The 20,327-nt window shown below is 39.7% G+C and overlaps 1 protein-coding gene across 1 annotated transcript in view; it reads left to right on the forward strand.

Annotated features, from left to right (window-relative positions):
* FREM1 (FRAS1 related extracellular matrix 1) overlaps positions 1-20,327 on the forward strand; it is a 144,229-nt gene that overhangs the window by 34,344 nt on the left and 89,558 nt on the right. Inside the window, exons 10-14 of the mRNA XM_058672677.1 lie at positions 717-859; positions 9,839-10,035; positions 11,147-11,237; positions 12,711-12,878; positions 17,578-17,786. Of these exons, the coding sequence (XP_058528660.1) occupies positions 717-859; positions 9,839-10,035; positions 11,147-11,237; positions 12,711-12,878; positions 17,578-17,786 (808 nt within the window). The remainder of the gene's footprint in view (positions 1-716; positions 860-9,838; positions 10,036-11,146; positions 11,238-12,710; positions 12,879-17,577; positions 17,787-20,327) is intronic.

Genomic DNA, 20,327 nt, shown 5'->3' on the forward strand with positions numbered 1-20,327 from the left:
TAAGTCTGAAGATGGATGTTGACCTATTTGAAAGAATTGTGAAGTAATCTCATGCGTATTAATCATCGACATTTTGTTAGAATCATTCCATAAGTGCTTCTTTTTAAAAATTTATATACTTATGTGAAAGAGTTGCAGAAAGAGAGGGAGAGATTGACAGGTCCATGCTCCCAGATGGCCTTAATGTCCAGGGCTGCACCAAGCCCAAACTAGGAGCTTCATTTGGGTCTCTCATATGGGTAGTGAGTCCAGACATTTGGGCCATATTCTGCTGCTTTTTCCAGGACATTTGTAGGGAGATGGATTGCAAGTGGAGCAGCTGGGACAAGAACCAATGTCCATGTGAGATGTCGGCATCACATTGGTAGCTTAACCCACTGCACCATAGCATCAGTCCCTTGTTACTGCTTCAAGTAGGTGGATCAGGAATCTAATAAAAATAGGGAGCAAGTGAATAGTTACTGTTGCTCTGTTGTTGAAATAATTTGATGTTTCTTGAAAAAGATTTTCTCTAATGCTAACTTTTCTGCATGTAAAGACCAGTATGCAATTTTACTTTTTCTGATTTATTGTATAAACTTTGATAGAAAATTTGATTTTAAAACACATTTAAATGTAATGTCCTTGGCATATACAACATAGTAGGCAGAGAAACTTTTGTACCAAATACATGGTAAGGTTGTATTCAAATATGTTCTGTTTCATGAATCCGATAGGATATCCTGTCCCTGGCTTCCTTCAGAGAGATCTCTTCAATGGAATTATTTACTATCGTCATTTTGGTGAAGAAATCTTTGAAGATTATTTTGAGTTTGTCCTGTGGGACAGTCATGAACCTCCAAATCTCTCCATGCCACAGGTAAAAGATAATTTCTGACCATTTCCAACATCTTGTGTAAGGTATCAGTTCTTGGAGATGGTCACAAATTATAAGTCAATAGACTTCCAGGTGCAAGGTTTGGGTAGAAATTGATTAAGCAAAATTGAAGAAATTTATTTACAATGTTAACTACTCAAACATTTTTCCTAAAGAGCTCTGTATCTATTCAATGTTTTTAAGTTAGGGGCCTAGTGTGACAATCTAGTGGCTAAATCCTCACCTTGCATACACTAGGATCTGATATGGGTGCCAGTTCATGTTCTGACTATTCCACTTCCTACCCAGCTCCCTGCTTGTGGCCTGAATGGCCACAAACTTTGAAACCGCACCCACATGTGAGACCCAGAGGAAGTTCCTGGCTTCTGGCTTCAGATCAGCTTAGCCCTAGCCATTGCCGCTACGTAGGGAGTGAATCAGCAGATGGAAGATCTTTCTCTCTGTTACTCCTTCTCTTGGTATATCTACCTTTTCAATAAAAATAAATCTTTAAGATTATTTAACAATGGGGCTCTTTTTCCCCCTCTCTTAAGAAGTCCTTTTTTGTTCTTTAAAGAATTATTATTTGAAAGGCATAGTTACAGAGAGAAAAATGGAGAGACTGAGAGAGCAAGGTGTACTATCCTCTGGCTCACTCCCCAAATAGCTACAATATCCAGAGTTGGGCCACTCCGAAGTCAGGAGTCAGGAGCATCTTCCTGGTCTTCCACATTGATGTAGGGACCCAAGCACTGGGCCATCCTCTGCTGCTTTCCCAGATCTTTTAGCAGGGAACTTGCTGGAAGCGGAGCAGCTGGGACTCAAACCAGTGCCCACGTGGGATGCTGGTCCCACAGGTGGAAGCTTTACCTGCTATGACACAGCACTGATCCTTCAATAGAACACCTTATCCTTTTTATCTATTTGGTTTTTTTGAAAGAGGGAGATTTAAAGAGAGAAAGAGAGAAATGGGGAAGGAGATACAGAGAAAGGCAGCCACAGCCACAGAGAGCATGTCCCATATGCTGTTTTATTTCCTTATGCCTGCAACAGCCTGGGCCAGGCTAAAGTTGGGAGCCTAGGATTCAGCCTGTCTCCCATGTGGATGGAAGGGATCCAAGTATTTGTACCATCTCCTGCTCCTCCCAAGGCACAGATTAGCAGGAAGTTGGAATTGAGAGCAGAGCTGAGATTCTAGCCCAGAAAATCTGATGTGGGCTATGGGTTCCTAGTTCCCAACTTGGATCTGGTCCAGCTCTCTCTCAAGCAGGCGTCTGGAGAGTTACCCAGTAGATGGACACTCTGTGTTTCTCTCTGCCTTCTAGGTTAACAGTTAATTTAATAAATTATTTCATAATTTAAATGATCCAACTATTTAATTTTTAAGAGAAAGAAAATATTTCCTCTTTAAATCTTCCTTCATGGTATTTAAGTCTTAAAGATACATAAGGCTGGAATATGATAGTTTTCTGTTACTATAAGAGAAATCTAAAATTGTGTACTTTACAATAGAGAGGTTTATTTAACTTATAGTTTGAGAGGTTCAAGGGCATGGTGCCAGTATTGGCTCAGTTCTGGTGAGCACCTCGTAGCAGATGGCATCACCGTGGTTGGAAGGTGTGTGTGAAAGGGAGCGAGCATGTGGCAAGAGGATGTCAGAGCCTGACCATGACTGCACAAGAATTGTGTTAAATCTCTTGTAGGGGACATTCAGCATTCTCACATTCTTCCACCAGATGTCCCACAGCCTGTTAGTAAGGGTACCAAGCTTCCAGCACATGACACTTTGTAAGGGATGTGATTAAACCATATCCAAATCATAGCAGGGATAGGGTCATATTAAAAGCCGGAGAGTGAAAAGTAAAGATAGAGGATGAGGACGTGGAAAAAGTGAGGAAGCAAGGTGTCATAAAAGCCTGTGTATGAAACAGAAGGGAATGAGGTGTGGTCAAATGGGAGAACAGGAAGCTGCGGGTATGTATTTTCCACGATTCAGTTGAAAAAGTCATGTGTGCATAACTGAAATGAGAAGTAGTTTCTGAGAGTGGGAAATGGCACTAGATAGCCAGAAGGAAGATGTGAGCAAGGAGCTGGTAGGCATCGAGCTCAGGGCAGAGGAAAGTTCAGGAACTCAGGGCTACAAGGAAGTCAGGTCTCCCATGATGGAGCATTCTGTGAGCCAGAGGCTCAGGGTCAAGGTCAGACTGATTCGTCATGCTGTATTCTGATTCTTTCTAAATCTGTGGGTGCCTGTGACCATAAGTAGACTGGAGGGACTTAGCAAAGAGCAAGAGACCAGCAACTGATTTGAGCCCTAGTTTTCCTGGGAATGAATGTCTAATAATATCTTTGTTACAACCAAATTTCAGTACAATGAAAATGCTTTATTTCTCTGTGGAATTTTGTAAAAATAGGATTTTTCTCACCCATAGATCCACACACACAATAATTGCTTAAACATGCATAAATATGTAAAGACGCATCAACTTAAGCTATCATAAAACATGTTGAAAAATGTGCCCACCAAGAATTACTACAGGGGTATTAAAAACCTTGTGTGTACATTCTTTTTACACAAAGAACACATTGGAGAATAAATTAGCATGGAAAATGGTCTCTTTGAAGGCACAGTAACTATTGTCTTCTTATTAAATTCAGTTTTTCAATTAAGTAGAGCCTCACTGATCGACACCGTGGTGCGGAGATCCCATAGAGAATTTCTGAACTTTGTAGATTAGCAAAATACCGTAACTGGGGAAAAAAAAATCATGACACAGGCTCCAGGAGACTAAAGCAATGACTATCATTGTGTTCCTTCACTTTGATAACTGGCTTCAGTTTTTAATTATTGAAATGCTTCATAGTGGATAGTAAACATGCTGTAAGCTTTTGTGAGAGTAATGAAAGGATAGAGACAGGGGATTAATGTCCTGAGAACCTACTAAGTTGCTCATTGTGCCACTAGCTTGTTTGATCATGGCAATCCTTCATTATGATAGTCATCGTTATTATTCCTAATATACAGAGAAGAAAACCTGAGTGCCTAAGGGGTTAAATGCTTTGCTCTGGGGAGCACAGCTTGTAGGTGATGAGCTGATGGGGTGTAGTCTTATTCTATATAATAGCAAAAGCTTGATCACATTATAGTTCCTGCTCTGTATGCCAATTTAAAAAGGAGTTATCTTCACTTTTGAATCAGATACTGCAAATCCTGTTGCTTTTGGGAAAACTGTCATTGTCGATCTGTGTTGTGGTGCTGTCATCTACATAAATCAGGGTAAGAATACAATCATATATCAGATTATGCAAAGACCTCTGATACCAAACAAAAGTGCCATATCCAGGAAAAGAAGATAATAGATGTCCTGAAACCAATTCCAGAATATTCTAAGGAAATAAATGTGATGACAAAAATGTTTAATTCTCCTTAGCATCTAGCATGATCCAAAACTGTTAGTTTTCAGACTTCTTAACATTGCAAACAAGGTAGCCTAGTGGCTAAAGTCCTCACCTGCATGCACTGTGATCCCATATGGGCACCAGTTCTAATACCAGTGGCCCCATTTCCCATTCATCTTCCTGTTTGTGGCCTTGGAAAGCAGTCAAGGACAGCCTAAAATTTTGGGTTCCTGCACCCATGTGGGAGAACCAGAAGATGCTCCTGGCCCCTGGCTTCAGATCAGCTCAGCTCTGACCATTGCGGCCGCTTAGGTAGTGAACAAGCAGACGGAAATATTCCTCTCTGTATTTCCTCCTCTCTGTATATTGTACTTTCAAATAAAAATAAATAAATCTTAAAAAATTGCAAACCAGGCATGTTGAGCTATTCAATAAGCAAACATGGATGTCTACAAGACACTGTGCCACATGTCATGGAGATAGTTTTTTTTTTTTTGCTTTTTTGGTATTTATTATTATTATTATTATTATTATTATTATCATTGTTATTTTATGATACAGTTCCATAAACCCTGGAATTTCCCCTACCCCTTTCCAACATTCCTCTCCCACTGAGTTCCTCCATATCATTACAAGAGTATAATTTTTCATAAACAGTTATAAATCCATCGTTGTGGGCACAGATAATTGCAAAGTCCAGCATTCCATTCTCAAGACAATCCAATGGTTTCACTGGGAGTCCATCCTCGATGCAGAAGTAGAGACTCACACTGCACTGTATCCTCACATCTGGGCACATTTGGACATGACAGTCTCCACTACACAGTCGTTATATATCCCCCCAAATGAAAAGCCACCAAATATAAAGAATCAATAATAGGGAGAACGACAGAAATTTACAATGCCATGGAGTTAAACTACATGCTACTCAATATGATAGTCTCCATTACACAGTTACTATACATACCCTTCAATGAAAAGTCACAAAAACAAAATTAACAACAGGAAAAAAAAATTTACAACACCATGAAGTGTATAAGAGTGGAATAAAAGCCAACCACAGCATTGCTTACTTAGCCACCAGATTAACAGCTTTATGCAGACAAAGGGAGAAAAAGCAGCTTGGGCTAGGACGAATCCCAACTGCCTGGGATCAAAGGCAGGTAGCCCCACATCAGCAAATGCCATGTTTGGGGACTTAGCAACATGCAATTTTATGCCCCAACCTGGTACCTTACCATGTTTGATTAGGACATTTTTTTTAAGATCTTGCTGAAATGATAATATAGCTTATCTGTTCACTGTTTGAATGCTGTGGCATGTTTTCCTAACTGTTTGGTTTTAAATAATACAAGGTTGAATTTCTCCACCACCCCCTCCCCGCCAAAAAAAATTCAACTATTTGTTGCCTACAGGATACATATCTCACCAACAAAGATCAGTGGAAACTTTATCTCATGGATTTCGATGTTTTTGTTTTTAGTTTCACTTCTTCAGAACTTTTTTCTCATTAAATTTTTACTGACTCATAGATCATACAGTGACATAATTTTCTTCAAGAAGGTTCTTGGTTTTCTTTTTAATTTCTTCAGTGACACCTTAGTCATTCAGTAGCATATTATTTAACTTCATGGTGTTGTAAAATTTTTTTTCCTGTTGAGATAGAGTTTTAAATGTATTATTAAGTACCTGGTGCATGTCAGACATTTTGCCTACATAGTGATATTCTATATTTTTGAAAATATTTTAAGTTATTTTATTTATACAAGTGAACAAATTTTACATGTTTCACAATATAGATTTAGAAACATAATGATACTATCACCTTACCTTCCTTCTTGCCAATCTTCCTTCCCCACCCATCTCCTTTCTTATCTAGGTATTTATTTAGTTTTTACAATGGTTTACTTTCAGTTCACTTTGCAATCACAGGGTTAACATCCCATTAGATAAAGAATTCAGTAACTACAGAGCAGAAAAAATCTCCACAGTTTCTGTAGAGTATAGACAAAGGTTTTCAACAAAAGCAAACCTCAAAATTCATTCTTACTCATACAGGCTGCATTTTTTTGTACTCCATGTATTAGTTACCAAAAGTCGGAGAAAACATATTTTTATTTCACTAAGCATAACAGTTTCCAATTGCTTCCATTTTGTTGCAGAGACAAGATTTTGCTTTTTATGACTGAATAGTATTCCACATTTTCTTTACTGAATCAAGCATTCATGAACATCTGGGTTTATTCCTTATTTTAGCTATTGTGAATTGAGTTGCAATGAACACAGATGTCCAGCTAACATGCTGATTTCATTTTGTTTGGGTAAACTTCTAGGAATTGGGGTGACTAGGTCATATGGTAGATCTATTTTCAGATCTCCAAGGAAACTTCAGAGCATGCTCCTCAATGGTTGGAATAGTTTTTACTCCCATCAGCAGTGGATCGGAGTTCTTTTTGCCTCACATCTTCCTCGCCATTTATTGTTTTTTGGTTTTGAAATGATGGCCATTCTAACTGGGTTGAAGTGAAACCTCATGGTGATTTTTATTTGCATTTTCCTGGTGAAAATTTATTTGCAGGTGATTCTGAACATTTTCTCATGTGTCTGTTGGTCATCTGTATTTCATCCTTTGAAAAGTACCTATTTGTGTCCTTGGCTCCTTTCCCTATTCCTTAACTGGACTGTTTGTTTTGTTGCTGTATATTTTCTTGAGCTCCTCATAGATCCTGGATATTAGTCCTCTAATAGCTGCATAGTTTACAAATGCTTTCTCCTATTCTGTTGGTTGCCTAGTCACTTTGTTGATGATTTTCTTTACAGTGCAGAAGCTTCTTTTTTATTCTTATTTTTGATTTATGTAAAATATATTTCACATTTTTCCATAACACAGATTTAGAAACAGTTTCTGCCCTCCTCATGCTCTCCTCTGTTCCTACTCTTCCCCCTTATTATTTTTCCCCAGAATTATTACAATAGTATATTTACTTAATTCATAGTAACTAACTTAACATTCTGATATTTAAAGGTATCATGACATAGCAAATAGAGGAAGGAGAAAAAAGAAAAAATAACATTACACATAATAAAATTAAACTAAAATGAATATGGAAATCCTACTACTATTCATGAGTTTAGACTCTTGCTATATATAGTGGTTAATTCCCAGTAGGCTAATATCACTCATAGAGATTATGTCTATTTTGCTGTGTCTGTTAGTTGTCACAGACGAGACAGAACAGAATATTTGTCTTTTTGATACTGGTGTGTTGCACTGAGCATAACAGTTTCCGGCTAGGTCTATTTTGTTGCAAATGATAGATTTTATTCTTTTCTTAAGGCTGAGTAGTATTCCACAGTGTAGCAGTACAGAAACTTCCAGTCTTGATGTAATCCCATTTGTTTATTTTTGCTTTAATTTTCTGTTTCTAGGATCTTTTCTCAGGAGTGTTTATCTGCATCTATGTCTAACAAGGTTTCCCTGATGTTTTCCTATAGCAATCTGATGGTATCAGACCATAGATGTTGATCGTTGATCCATTTTCAGTTGATTTTTGCATAAGCTGTAAGGTAGAGGCCTTCATACTTCTGCACATGTAAATCCAGTGTTCCCAGCACCATTTGTTGAAGAGACTGTCCTTTCTCTCTGGATTGATTTCAGTTTGCTTGTCAAAAATTAATTGGTTGTAGATTTGTGGGTTAATTTCTGGATTTCTATTCTGTTCCACTGATCGTCGTGTCTATTTTTGTGCCAGTATCAGGCTGTTTTGATGATAATTGCCTGGCAATATGCTGTGAAATACGGAATTGTGATGCTTCCAGCTTTGTTTTTATTGTTTAAGATTGCTTCAGCTATTTTGGGTTTCTTGTGTTTCCATATAAATTTTCAGCATCATTTTTCCTAGATATGAGAGAACATTGTAGGTATTTAGAGTGGGATTGTAATGAGGTTGTTAGTGTCATTACAATGTAGGTGTTTAGAGTGGGATTGTAATGAGGTTGCTAGTGTAAGTTAAACTTAAAATGACTAAGTTGATACAGGGTAAGCATTTGGCCTGGCAACTAAGATACAGGTGGAGGAGCCATGTTGTGGTTTAGGGAGCTAAAGCCATCACCTGTGGCATAGGCATCTCATATGGGTCCCAGTTCATATCCTGGGTGTTTCTCTTTCCATCCAGTTCTTTTGTTAATGGCCTGGCAAAACTTAGCAAGGTGGTCCAAGTGTTTGGGCCCTACCATGCCTGTGGGAGACCTGGATGAAGTTTTTGGCATTGGTTTGGCCCAGTGCTAGCTAAAGTAGCTATCTTGAGAGTGAACCAGCATTGAAAAGATCTCAATCTGCTTCCCTTTCCCCCTCTCTCTTTCCCCCTCCATCTTTACTTCTCTCTTTCCATCCCACTCCCTCCCCCTTTCTCTCTCTCTAACTCTGACTTTAAAATCGATTAAGGCTCTATATAAGCCTTGATCCCCAATACAACAATATTGGGTATAGGGCTTTTAGGAGATTGTCAGGCTAGGAGTGCTGTCCTTCAGGAACGAATGAGTGCCTTATAAAAGGGTGTGAGTGGTCAGTTTACCCTTTGACCTTCTCTAGTGTGAGGACATAGCATCTGTACCCTCCCCTAGATGCAGCAACAAGTCACCATCTTGGGAGCAGAGAGAAACTCTCATACCGCTTGCTGGGAACTTGTCCTTGGGCTTCCAGCCTTTAGAACTATTAGGAATGATTTTATTTTATTTGTTTAGAGATTGCCTACTCTCAGCTATTTTGCTATAACAGCATGAATGAACAAAGACATCTGTCAATATTGGTCTCTGCTAGACTGAAGGTTCCATGACAGCAGGACTATGGCAGTGTAAAAATCACATGGAATTTGACGGTACATAGGGTACAGAGCATACCGTTTACATACCAGCAGCTGTTTGGCTTTAAATAAATTACTCAACTTTTTGGTGCCAAATTTCTTTTTTTAAGGCTCATTTTTTAAATACAAAATTTATTTGTTTGAATATCAGAAAGGCATACAAATATAGATAATTATGAGATCACTTTCTCTTCTGGTTCACTCCCCAAATGCCTGCAATGGTTGGGGAGCTGAAATTGGAAGCAGAGGACTCATCCCATTGGTGGCAGGATCCCGATCACTTGTAGCCCTGTGTCTGCTTTCCAGGCTCTGCATCAGCATAAAAGAGGGAAGTGGGAGTAAATTCTAGGCACTCTGATACAGTGCAGGAATGTCCAACTAGCATTTTTTAAAATGATGACTGAGTATAAGGAAGTATTAAGGAAGGCATAGTTTGTTAATGGCAAGGGGATTTAAAAAATCAGAAACATATTTAGTGTTTTATGTAGCCATTCTGTGGCATTCACCACTGGTAAACTATAATTGTGATAACTAAATTCTTTAAATGAAATATTAAATGAGTAAGAAGTATTCCAATTCTGACTTCATAGTTCTTGAATCATTTTAGCAAAAATATATTATGACAGCCTTAGAACATTACATTATCTGTGTCTAGGTGACTAGGGCCTTTGTGGCACTTTCTTGCTGTGTCACATTAATGGAATAGATATTCTCATTCCAGGTGGTGACAATCCACATCACTCCAGTGGATGACCAGCTTCCAGAAGAGGCTCCTGGTGTGTCCCGGCATTTGGTTGTCAAGGAGACAGAGGTTGCCTATATAACTAAGAAGCATCTACACTTCATAGATCCAGAATCACATGATGGGGAGCTATTCTACACAGTTACCATGCCTCCATTTTACTCCTTAAGCCACAGGTATTTTTTTTTAATTATTTATTATTTAACTTCAGTAATTACATTGTATTATGTGACACAATTACATAGATACTTGGGTTCTCCCCACCCCTCCCCAAACCCTCCCACCATGGTGGATTCCTCCACCTAGTTGCATAACCACAGCTCAAGTTCAGTTGAGATTCCCCCATTGCAAGCGTATACCAAACATAGAGTCCAGCATCTTATTGTCCAGTCAAGTTCAACGGCTTCTTAGGTATACCCTCTCTGGTCTGAAGACAGAGCCAGCAGAGTATCATCCCAGTCAAGGAGCCACAGGTATTTTTGAGAAGTCACCCTTGGGGTTCTTAGTTCTAGGATTAGAGACTAAAAACTGTTATCATGTAATTCTATGTCAACTGCTTTGTTGGTCAAACATAAACATGCTCAGTTCAACATTAACTACTATCTCAAACCTCCCTTCAAAATATGGGTTAACTAATAAGTGCCTGCAACCTGTGGTATCTTCAGCACAGTGAGGCTTCAAGTTTTAATCTCCCTTTCCTAAAAATAGAACTTATTTTTTTAGTAAATTTTATTTGAGCTCTCTGTAACACTATTGTTAGATGACTTTAGGAAATTATCATAATCTTTGATCACAGTCAAGAAAAGTGGAAGTTCTTGGTCATGTGTAGGATAATGGAACATTCTTGGAATGAAAATAACAGTTTCCTTTATGTGAGGCTAACTCAAAAGGTTCTGCATATACTTTTTTGTAGTCATGATAGTGACATTAGTGATATAGGTCATGCTGTTGCCTAAACAAATTAGTCTTTGTTCAAATTGTTGAAGAATGGTGACTTATTTCATGGATTTTGTATTAGTGTCTGATGCATGTTTTAACACAGTGGCTACAAGGCATTGGGCAATTCAGTCTTCTGAAAAAAATATCTTTTGGGAATGGTTTTTCAGATCTTCAATGTTTTTCTTTAAGTTAAAAAAAAAGTTAGAGCATACTTCCTACCCAACTTAAGACAAGACTGTGAATATGAAATATGTGATTTCTTTCCACAGATGTATGTTTTTGATATGGGGTATTTGACTCTTTTGACACAGAGCATTAGCTAATGCATTGCCCTGTATTTGTTCATAGATATTTAGATGCTGGGAAATTATTCATGGTGGACAGCATACCAAAACTAATCAAAAATCCTAGTGCCCTTGGACTGAAGTCATTCACTCAGGTATGAAGATACACAAAAATGTTGATACACCTGGAGATGTCAGTGTGTCCTCTGAGAAGACTGGTGCTGCACATGAGAACAGTGGCCTTTGATGCCTGCCATAAGTGATTAATGTCTTTATTCTCTGTGTGGACATTTCTATTAAGCATATGACATCTATTTAAAAGTGCTTGCTTAAATTGCTTATGATAACAAAATCTTGTTAGAATTCAATATAGTCTTTTTCATGGTTTTCCCAGTGACCAGACCCTAATTTGGGGATCAGGTGCATATGTTTTTATTCAGCCAAATTTATTTCCCTCAATAGCCTTCTGCATTAGTTTTCTAGGGCTGCCATAACAAAGTACCACAACCTGATTGTTTAAAATAACAGATTGTTGTCTCCTGGAAGGGGAAGCTGAAGTTCTGAATTCAAGGTGCTGGCAGAGTCTGTGCATTCTGAAATCCTGTCCTGGAATTCTTTGTTGATCCAGCTTCTTACGGCTGGCCAGCAATCTTTGGCAGGCCCTCGCTGTAGATATGTCACTCCTATCTCTGCCTCTGTCATTACTTGACATCTTCTCCCTACATGTCTCTGTCCCCCTGTTATGAGGTTTGGCTGTATTGGAAATAGCTGCTTCAGTGTGATCGCATCTTAAATAATCACATCAGTGATGACCCTATGTCTATATGAAGTCATATTCTGAAGCACTGAAGTTTAGGCCTTTGGCTTATCTTTTATGGAAACACAGTTCAATTCATAACATTTATTACCTTCTAAAATTCTGCACCAATCCTCTGCCTACTCATGGGGACTCCATTATGAAGTCCCCAAGGGAGGCCACAATAATGATGAAAGCTTAGATAGCTGTATAGTTCGGAGTGATTATGTCTAGTTTCCCTACAGGTACAGATTTTAGTTGAACATGTCAATCCCATGTAATAAATACTATTCTTTTTGCTTTTAAGATTATTTACTTACATGAAAAGCATTGTGCCAGAGGCAGGGAGGTCTTCCAAATCCTGATTCACTTTCCAAATAGCTGAAACACCCAGGTTAAGTCCAGGCCAAAGCCATGAGCAAAGAACTCCACACAGGTCTTCCCTGTGAGTGCCAGAGGCCTATGCACTTGGGCCATCAACTGCTACCTTCTTGGGGCATGTATTGGCAAGAAGCTGTATTGAAAGTGGAGCAGTTGGTGCTTGATCCAAAATTTCAATATGAGATGCCTGAATTGGCCGCAGCACAATGCCAGTCTGCCTTTACAGAGTTGGCAGCTTTATACACTTGACACATTTACTTAATGTCTTTGTCTTTTTCATTTCTGATGTGTGTAACTTATGACTTATGAAATATGCATGCGGGGACTCTAGGTTGAGGAAGGTGATGCTTGTGATGTATGATGTCAGCATGATTTCCTTGTCCATAGGTCCCTGAAGGTGTCTGAGCTTTGTTGATCCGCACCCACAAACCCATCTCAATTTACTTTGCAGCATGCTGTGAACCATCTGAAAGTGGCCTACATGCCTCCTCTGCAGGATATAGGCCCTCATGTAAGACACGTCCAGTTCACATTTTCCATCAGTAACCAACATGGCAGCACTGTGCATGGGATCTGCTTTAACATTACTATTCTCCCAGTGGACAATCAAGTTCCTGAGGTATGCACCATGTTTGCTGTGAGGAAAAGATAGGAAAGATCATTTAAAAAAATTTTTTCCAGCTGTACTCAAGTGGGGGAAGTAAGAAGAGGGGCGTTCTTTATCTCCCATGGGCTTATTCACCCACAATGTGAGATTTTTCTGGTTGCTGAGTTTGACATTATTTTCAGTGTTTTATCAAAATGTCATTCATTTGCTTTTCCTTCTGCTGAGTTTCACGTGTTGATCAGGGGAAGGGGATTAAGTCCTGGGTCTCTTAGCAACCAGAAGGGCTTATTTGCTCTCACCACAGGGTAACTGTGCCACTTTGCAATCTAAAGAAGCTCTTTAATTTTCTGAAATGAATTCAGATGGAACCTCTCATCCTACCCTGTCCACTGCCCAATGTTTATGTCAGTTTTAAAGGACCTGCATCTTTCATTACAAGCAAACTACAAAGGCAAAGCCACCTGCATCTTCTCTGTGAGCCTGGCATTCATACAGAGGCTGCTCTGCTGCTTCTTGTTCTCCTTCACGTCTGAGGCCATTACTGGGCTCATTTTACCCGCCCCCCTTAAAAACAGAAAGACAGAGGAACATTTCCAGTTTCTTACAAATGAGAGAGGAACAGAGCCTACGTATATCTCACCCCTAAGAAAGAAGTGGGGATTGGTGGCGTTGTATAGAGGACTAAGCTGCACTCCATGTGTGATGCTGGCATTCACTGTGCGTGCCAGTTCTAGTTGCAGCTAGTTGTTTCTGGTCCAGATCCTTGCAAATGTGCCTGAGAAAGCGGTGAATGATGACCCAGTGCTGAGGAGGAAACTCAGAGGTGAAGGAGAAATGTTGGAAGTAGATCTAGTAGCTCTGAGGATTACACACACACACACACACACACACACACACTTATATATATATGTATGTGTATATATATGATAAATAATCCCCCCAAAAATTATGAATTCTAAGGGAATAAGTTAAATGACTAGCTTCAGTGAAACCAGCTGTAGAAGGGAATCCCTGCTGTGCGAGATGCTTGGACACTGGGCTATGTGATAGCTGGAAGGCGGATGTGATGTTACATTAACCTGAGCCCTGGTTTTAGTCAGAAACTAAAAAGTCAGTAATTAAGAGTGGGAACAAATTAGCTTTCTGCTTTGGTTCCATTCAATGTTTCCCTCAAATATATATTTTAAGAAATCATCTAAAGGAGCAAATTGTCTTCCTAGGAAATATTTCCATCTTATAATATTCATGTGATAAGACTCAGGAAAATGGAATTGCCAAGTAGGAACTTCAGTGCTAAGATTCATTCTCCTCTTGGGACCCCAGAGTGGAACAGGAGGACAGGAGAAGACTTGTATCCTAACCCCAGACACTCCCGGTACCTCACCAAGGACTATCAGTATGGGTACCAAGGACTATATCCCAACTGCCAAGGAGATCACAGGGAATTGGACTGCCCTTGTAGGCCAAAAGCTCTGAGGTCATCCATTCCCTATCGGAACTCCCACATGGGATGGAAGAAGCCCAGATCCTTCCTCACAGGATCTAATGTCATCGGAACAACAGCCAGGAGCCCTGAGCAGTCCTCAGAAACATAAGAACAGTAAACTTCCTTCAGGACTCAGGAGAGGAGCTTTCTCTGGTCCTTACTTAGTTCCAATTTTGGCTCCCCATCCTCTTTTGCAATGACCATCAGGGTCGCTCTGGAGCCCCCCAAAATTAGATCAGATAGACAGAGGCCAATAAGGAAAGCTTAGAACAAACAGGAAAAAGTCAGCTTGGACTGTCATATACCTTACTAGGTAGGACACAAAGATCAGTTATTCCTCACTAAGGTATTGAAGATTTCTTTACACATCCCTCCTAAAATTGTTCTGTTCCCCAATCATTAACATATGGCTGTTTAGAGTTATAAGTCTGTTTGGACTACCCTAAAATCCGCAAAGCTCAGTAAAAATCATGCTTGAATACTATAAACTGCTAAATATAAAAATGAAAATAGACATGATACAGCTGAATAGTACCCTATAATCATTTTAAGGTTTATAGCAGATGGTTGTGTATATACTAAAATTGGAATGTCAAGGAAATAGTAACAGGATGTGGTTAAGAACTTGCATTCTCTAACATATTGGTCACTCAATACCATGTTAATTAACTTCATGATGTTGTTAATTTCCATGTTTCTTCCTGTTGTTGAAATTGTGTAGTGGCATCAAATTAGAGAGGATGATATTCTGCCAGCTCTACTCAGACCAAGTATGGTCTCCCAATGAAACTGTTGAGTTTATCTGGACAATAGGATGCTGGACTGTCCATATGGTCCATGCCTGCAATGAAGGAATCATGACTGGTTTGGAACTGTACTACTGTAATAATATAGAGGAATTCAATATGGGGGGAGGATTTGGGGGAAATCCCAGAGCCTATGAAACTGTGTCATAAAATGAAATATAAATAAATAAACTCTCCTCTCTAAAGAGTGGTAGGACAGATTTTTGGCTAAGTGCTTGCAATATTGATGTCTGTGGGGCTGGCACTATGAGGCAGTGAGTGGAGTCCTGCTACCTGTGATTCTGCTGGTCCTGGTGTCCTGGTTCTCATCTTGGTGGCTCCACTTCAGATCTGTCTCCCTGATAATGCACCTGGGAAAGCAGCGGCAAGGGGCCCATGTGCTTAGCCTCTGCACCCACGTGGGAGACAAAAAGAGGCTTCTGGCCACCTGGCGCAGTCATCTGGGGAGTGAATCAGTAGATACAAGATCCCTCTGTCTTTTTCTTTCTCTAATTCTGCCTGTCAAAATAAATTAACTAAATCTTAAAAAAGGATACATTGTTGTCTTATATCAAAATATCAGGATTCCCTGGCTCCTGATTCTAACTTCCTGCTAAAGCAGACCCTGGAAAACAGTGCTGATGGCTCAAGTGATTGAGCTCTTGCCATTCACTGGAAGGCCTAGATTGGATTTCTAGCTATGGCTTATGGCTGAGTGGGCCATTTGCTTGTGGGCATTTGTTGAGTCATTCACATATGGGAACACTTTCTCTCTGGGTCTTGAATAAATAAATATTTAAAAAAGAAGAAGATGATGAAAGAAAGAAAAAAGAGAAAGAAAAGTAAAAGAGAGAGACAGAGATTCAGACCTGGCACAATGGCTCAATGGCTAAATCCTTGCTTGCATGTACTGGGATGCCATATGGGTGCCCTTTCATCTCCTGGCTACTCCACTTCGTATCTAGCTCCCTGCTTGTTGCCTAGGAAAGCAGTAGAGGATGGCCCACGGCCTTGGGACACTGCTTACATATGGGAGACCAGGCTTTTGGCTCCTGACTTCAGATTGGCTCAGCTTTAGCCGTTGCAGCCACCTGGGGGAGTGAACCAGCATATAGAAGGCCTTTCTCTCTGTGCCTCCTCTCTTTCCAATAAAAATAAATACTCCTTAAAAAAAAGCTATATGTCTTTTAAAAAGAAAAAAAGAAGTGATCCTTCCTTCCTTCCTTTTGTGAAGATGTAGGTTTAGCAAAATTAGAAGGAGAAGAACCAGGGAGGGTAGGGTGGCTGCAGAAAGCAAAGCCTACTGTGTCTCTGTTTTCTTTGCGTAGGGTAATTGACTAAGGAATGGAAGGAAGCTGTCTGAGCTAAGGACTCCTAATTTCCATTGACCTGGCTTCCAGGAAACCTTGACTGCACTGCACCCTAGCGGGCAGGAGCTGTATTGAGGAATTCTGTGCCTCCTAGCTCTATTCCCTTTCCTCTGGCGGTTTGGTGTTATTTCCACTTTACCAATTTTTTTCCCTTAGGGAATATTCTTCTTCCAGGGCATGACAGCTGCTTTGAGTAGGGCAGTCAGTTCCCAAGAGAATAGTGGATCTTTTTTACAAGGGCAGGAACTCAGGAACTCAGCTCAAGCCATCAGCACCTAGAATGGGGTATCCCTACTCTCACGTCTAAGTAGGATTACCAACTGGGAAAACTGATAAACAAGATTAGCAGAGATGACTATTATGGTGCAGTGGATTGGGACACCACTTGTGATGCCTGCGTGCTATAGCACAGTGCTGGTTTGAGTGTTGGCTTCTCCGTTTCTAATCCTACTTCCTGCTAATATGCCTGAGAAACAGAAGGTGATGGCCCAAAGACTTGGGCCCTGTTACCTATGTGGAAAGCCTGCAGTAAAATTTTGACTCTTGACCTTGGCCTAGTGCATCCCTGGCTGTTCTGAGTATCCCAAGAGTGAACCAGCTGATAGAAGATTAACTCATATTAATCTCTGATACTCTTTAAAGTAGCTGTAAAAAATATACCTTGCAAAAAAACAAAGATAGCAGGTTTTGCTACTGTAATCTTAGAGCCTTGGCTATACTAGTGGAAAGGTACATGATGGTGAAATTTATTATTTCCTTAATTTAGAACTACAGTCACCAGCTTGCTGAATCTGCTGTATAGGCTCTGAGATTAAGAAGGTGGAGATAGTTGCAGGTTTATAGATCTGCCTTGCTTCTTTGTGTACATCAATGCTTACGATTGGAGACATTAGATTCACAAAATATATTTTCACCCAAAAACATCCAGCCATTAATATATCCCCTTACACCATTCATAAGAAATTAGTTGACTCATGAATAGTGTACTGGCAGTTTTATGGTAATTCAATGAGTTCCATCTTAAGGGGTGCCTCATGAAATGAGTCTTTGAATGTTTCTCTTCTTTGCAGGTATTCACCAACCTGCTGAGAGTGATTGAAGGAGGTCAGCGCATCATCAGCACAGAGCACATCCTCGTCTCGGACATGGACACCGTGCTGGACAATGTCCACTTCTCCCTGCAGAGACTTCCTCCACATGGAGGAGTGCAGCTCGACGGCTTTCCTCTCACTCCAGGGGACACTTTTTCGTGGGGAGACCTCTGTACCTTGAAAGTTAGGTTAGAACATTTCATGGTCTTTTTCTTTGCATATTATGGTTCCCCACCTGGACCCTTTCTGAGGCAGAATTAGGATAAAGAAGTTTGGCTGATTCCTTCAGAGCAACCAATGTGTCATTTAACACTTAGAAGAATCAGTGGGAAATTGGAAGTGACCTAATATTCATTTCCCTTCAGAAACTTTCTTTCCCTCTGGCTTGCTGTACCAGTGGGAAAGCTTGATGAATATTTGAATAACAAAGACTAATTACCATGAATATTAAATGTATTGCCCATGCATATATCATAAAAGGTTACAGTCGTACTAGACTAATAGTGACTAAGATAATTAGGCCAATCTACATAATTGAACTTGGCTGTAACAAAAACCCACTTCATAATCCTGAAAATTCTGGAATGGAACTGTGTGAATTAAGGTCTTAACCTTTTATTCTTTTATTCTTTTCTATGCCAGTAAGGTTTGCAGTTGTGCAAATAGGATACACTATGTGAGTAGGGCATGAATTATTACTTGGGTCTACAAAATGATGTAGAATAATCCCTGCTTTATGGTCCTATGTTAGTTCTGCACGCCTTAGTGTCTTTTATCTCCTCCAACTACTGTTGTAGAAGAGACTTTCCTACAAAATCTACTAAAACACTTCTGTGGGTACCATTGCAAACTATCAAAAGCCATGGTCAGATAGACAGATAAACTGACTTATTTGTCAGTTATAAATTAAAACTTCAGGGGACAGTGTTGTAACAGCTATAAGCCACTTCTTATAGTGCTGGCATCCCATGTTGGAGTACAGGTATGAGCCCCACCTGCTTTGTTTTCAATCCTGTTTTCTGCTAATGTGCCTAGGAAATCATGACTGTAATGGTTGGGTCTCTGCCACCATATGGGAGACTTGAATTGAATTTCTGCCTCCTGGCTTTGACCTGGCCTAACCCTGGTTCTTGAAGCTATTCTGGGAGTGAAACAGTGCATATAATCTCTCTTTTGCTTTATTTTCTCTCTCTCCTTCTCTCTCTGACCCCCTGTCTTTCAAAACAAACAAACATATGTCTAAATCTTTCTAAATTCAATTTACAAATACAAATTTGGCTGTTTTCATAGTCTTGTAGGAAGCCAAATACTTAATTCTGCATTTCCTTCTAAAGTTAACGCATGACAAGATCAGTTTAATCCTGTTAATTTAAGTTATTGATTTACAATTCCAAGTTTATTGAGTTCTTTTTAACATTTACTCACATCCCCATTCAAATTCACTTCCCTTTGTTTGGAGATGCAACTGTCAGCTATGTGTTAAAGGAGAATTCTGTTTAGGCAACTCTTAATCTGAAGTGAATGGAAGAGGAAAAGGTATCCATCTTTGTGAGAACCCTCTGTTGAAACATTTTGCAGCTATGTTTTTTCAATCCACAGTGATAAGCCTGAGGTTGTAGATGGTTTTATTCTCGTATCGTAGTTGAAGAGCTAAGCACAAAGTGGTTGAGGAATTGCCCCCAAGATCATTCATCCTGCATAAGAGTATGAAGGAATCAGCTCTTGAAAGATCTGTTGAACATCCTAGCCATAACTTTGAATGTGACCCTTCTGGGAGAATGACTTTGTAAAACTAGTACATCATCACTTATCTATTCTAAAACAGGGCAAGGAGCATAGTAAAGCATAGGAAATGGTGTGGGTGGGTAGGAGGGCCAAAGGGGATATAGGATTGTAGACCTGTCCCACCATTGGAATGGAATCCCACACCCAAGTCTTTACCCATCCCATGGGTGAGAGCAGTCCTGAATAAAATATTGGGTAGCACTGATTTTCCCCATGGGTCAGTATATTCCATAGACTAGAGTATCTTTCATGTAACTTTTATCTTCAGTTTCTAGGGTTTGTTTCTATTGTTTATTATTAATTTTTGCAGAGATCACCAATAGGTCAAAAACTTGTCTCGATCTACTAGCTCTAGGCTGGAGCATACATGAGAAGCCAAGAATTAATGATTTCGTCAAGAAAATTGGCTGAGAGTTGAGGAAAGATGGAGCCATGGTGAAACCAAGGAATGATATCTATTAAGTTTGACAAAGTTAAGAATTTTTATAGGTTAAAAGGGAAGAAACTGCTAAATGGAAGAGGGAACGTTGCAAGATCATAGAACAAGGCTTTAAAGAAGAGCTGGAGAGAATCACAATGCAGGCTGAAAGTGGTACGGGAGAGAATCTTCAAATCCATGCAGTAACCACTCTTTCCTCTCTCCTGCTCAGTCTTAGGGTACGTGGGTCCCAGCTAGACTGTTCTATGATAGGCAGTTAAATAAATGGTTCCTTTTGTTATGGTGTCAATTAGAAGGTTGATTTTTTTTTCCATGGCAAAGCATGAATGCATATAATACGTTTTTCCAAGGTAGAGTAATTTTACACACAGGAACAACTGAGTGGTAAAACACGTGTCTCTGCAATTGTGCTGTTTTGTTCTTGGGTATTTTTTTTATTTCGTGAACACATGGCCACAGCCATGTGAGTATTCCTGTCCTGCATCTCTGTTTACTCTCACAGCAT

The sequence above is a fragment of the Ochotona princeps genome, chromosome 14, assembly GCF_030435755.1.
Source record: "Ochotona princeps isolate mOchPri1 chromosome 14, mOchPri1.hap1, whole genome shotgun sequence".
Taxonomy (NCBI): Eukaryota; Metazoa; Chordata; class Mammalia; order Lagomorpha; family Ochotonidae; genus Ochotona; species Ochotona princeps.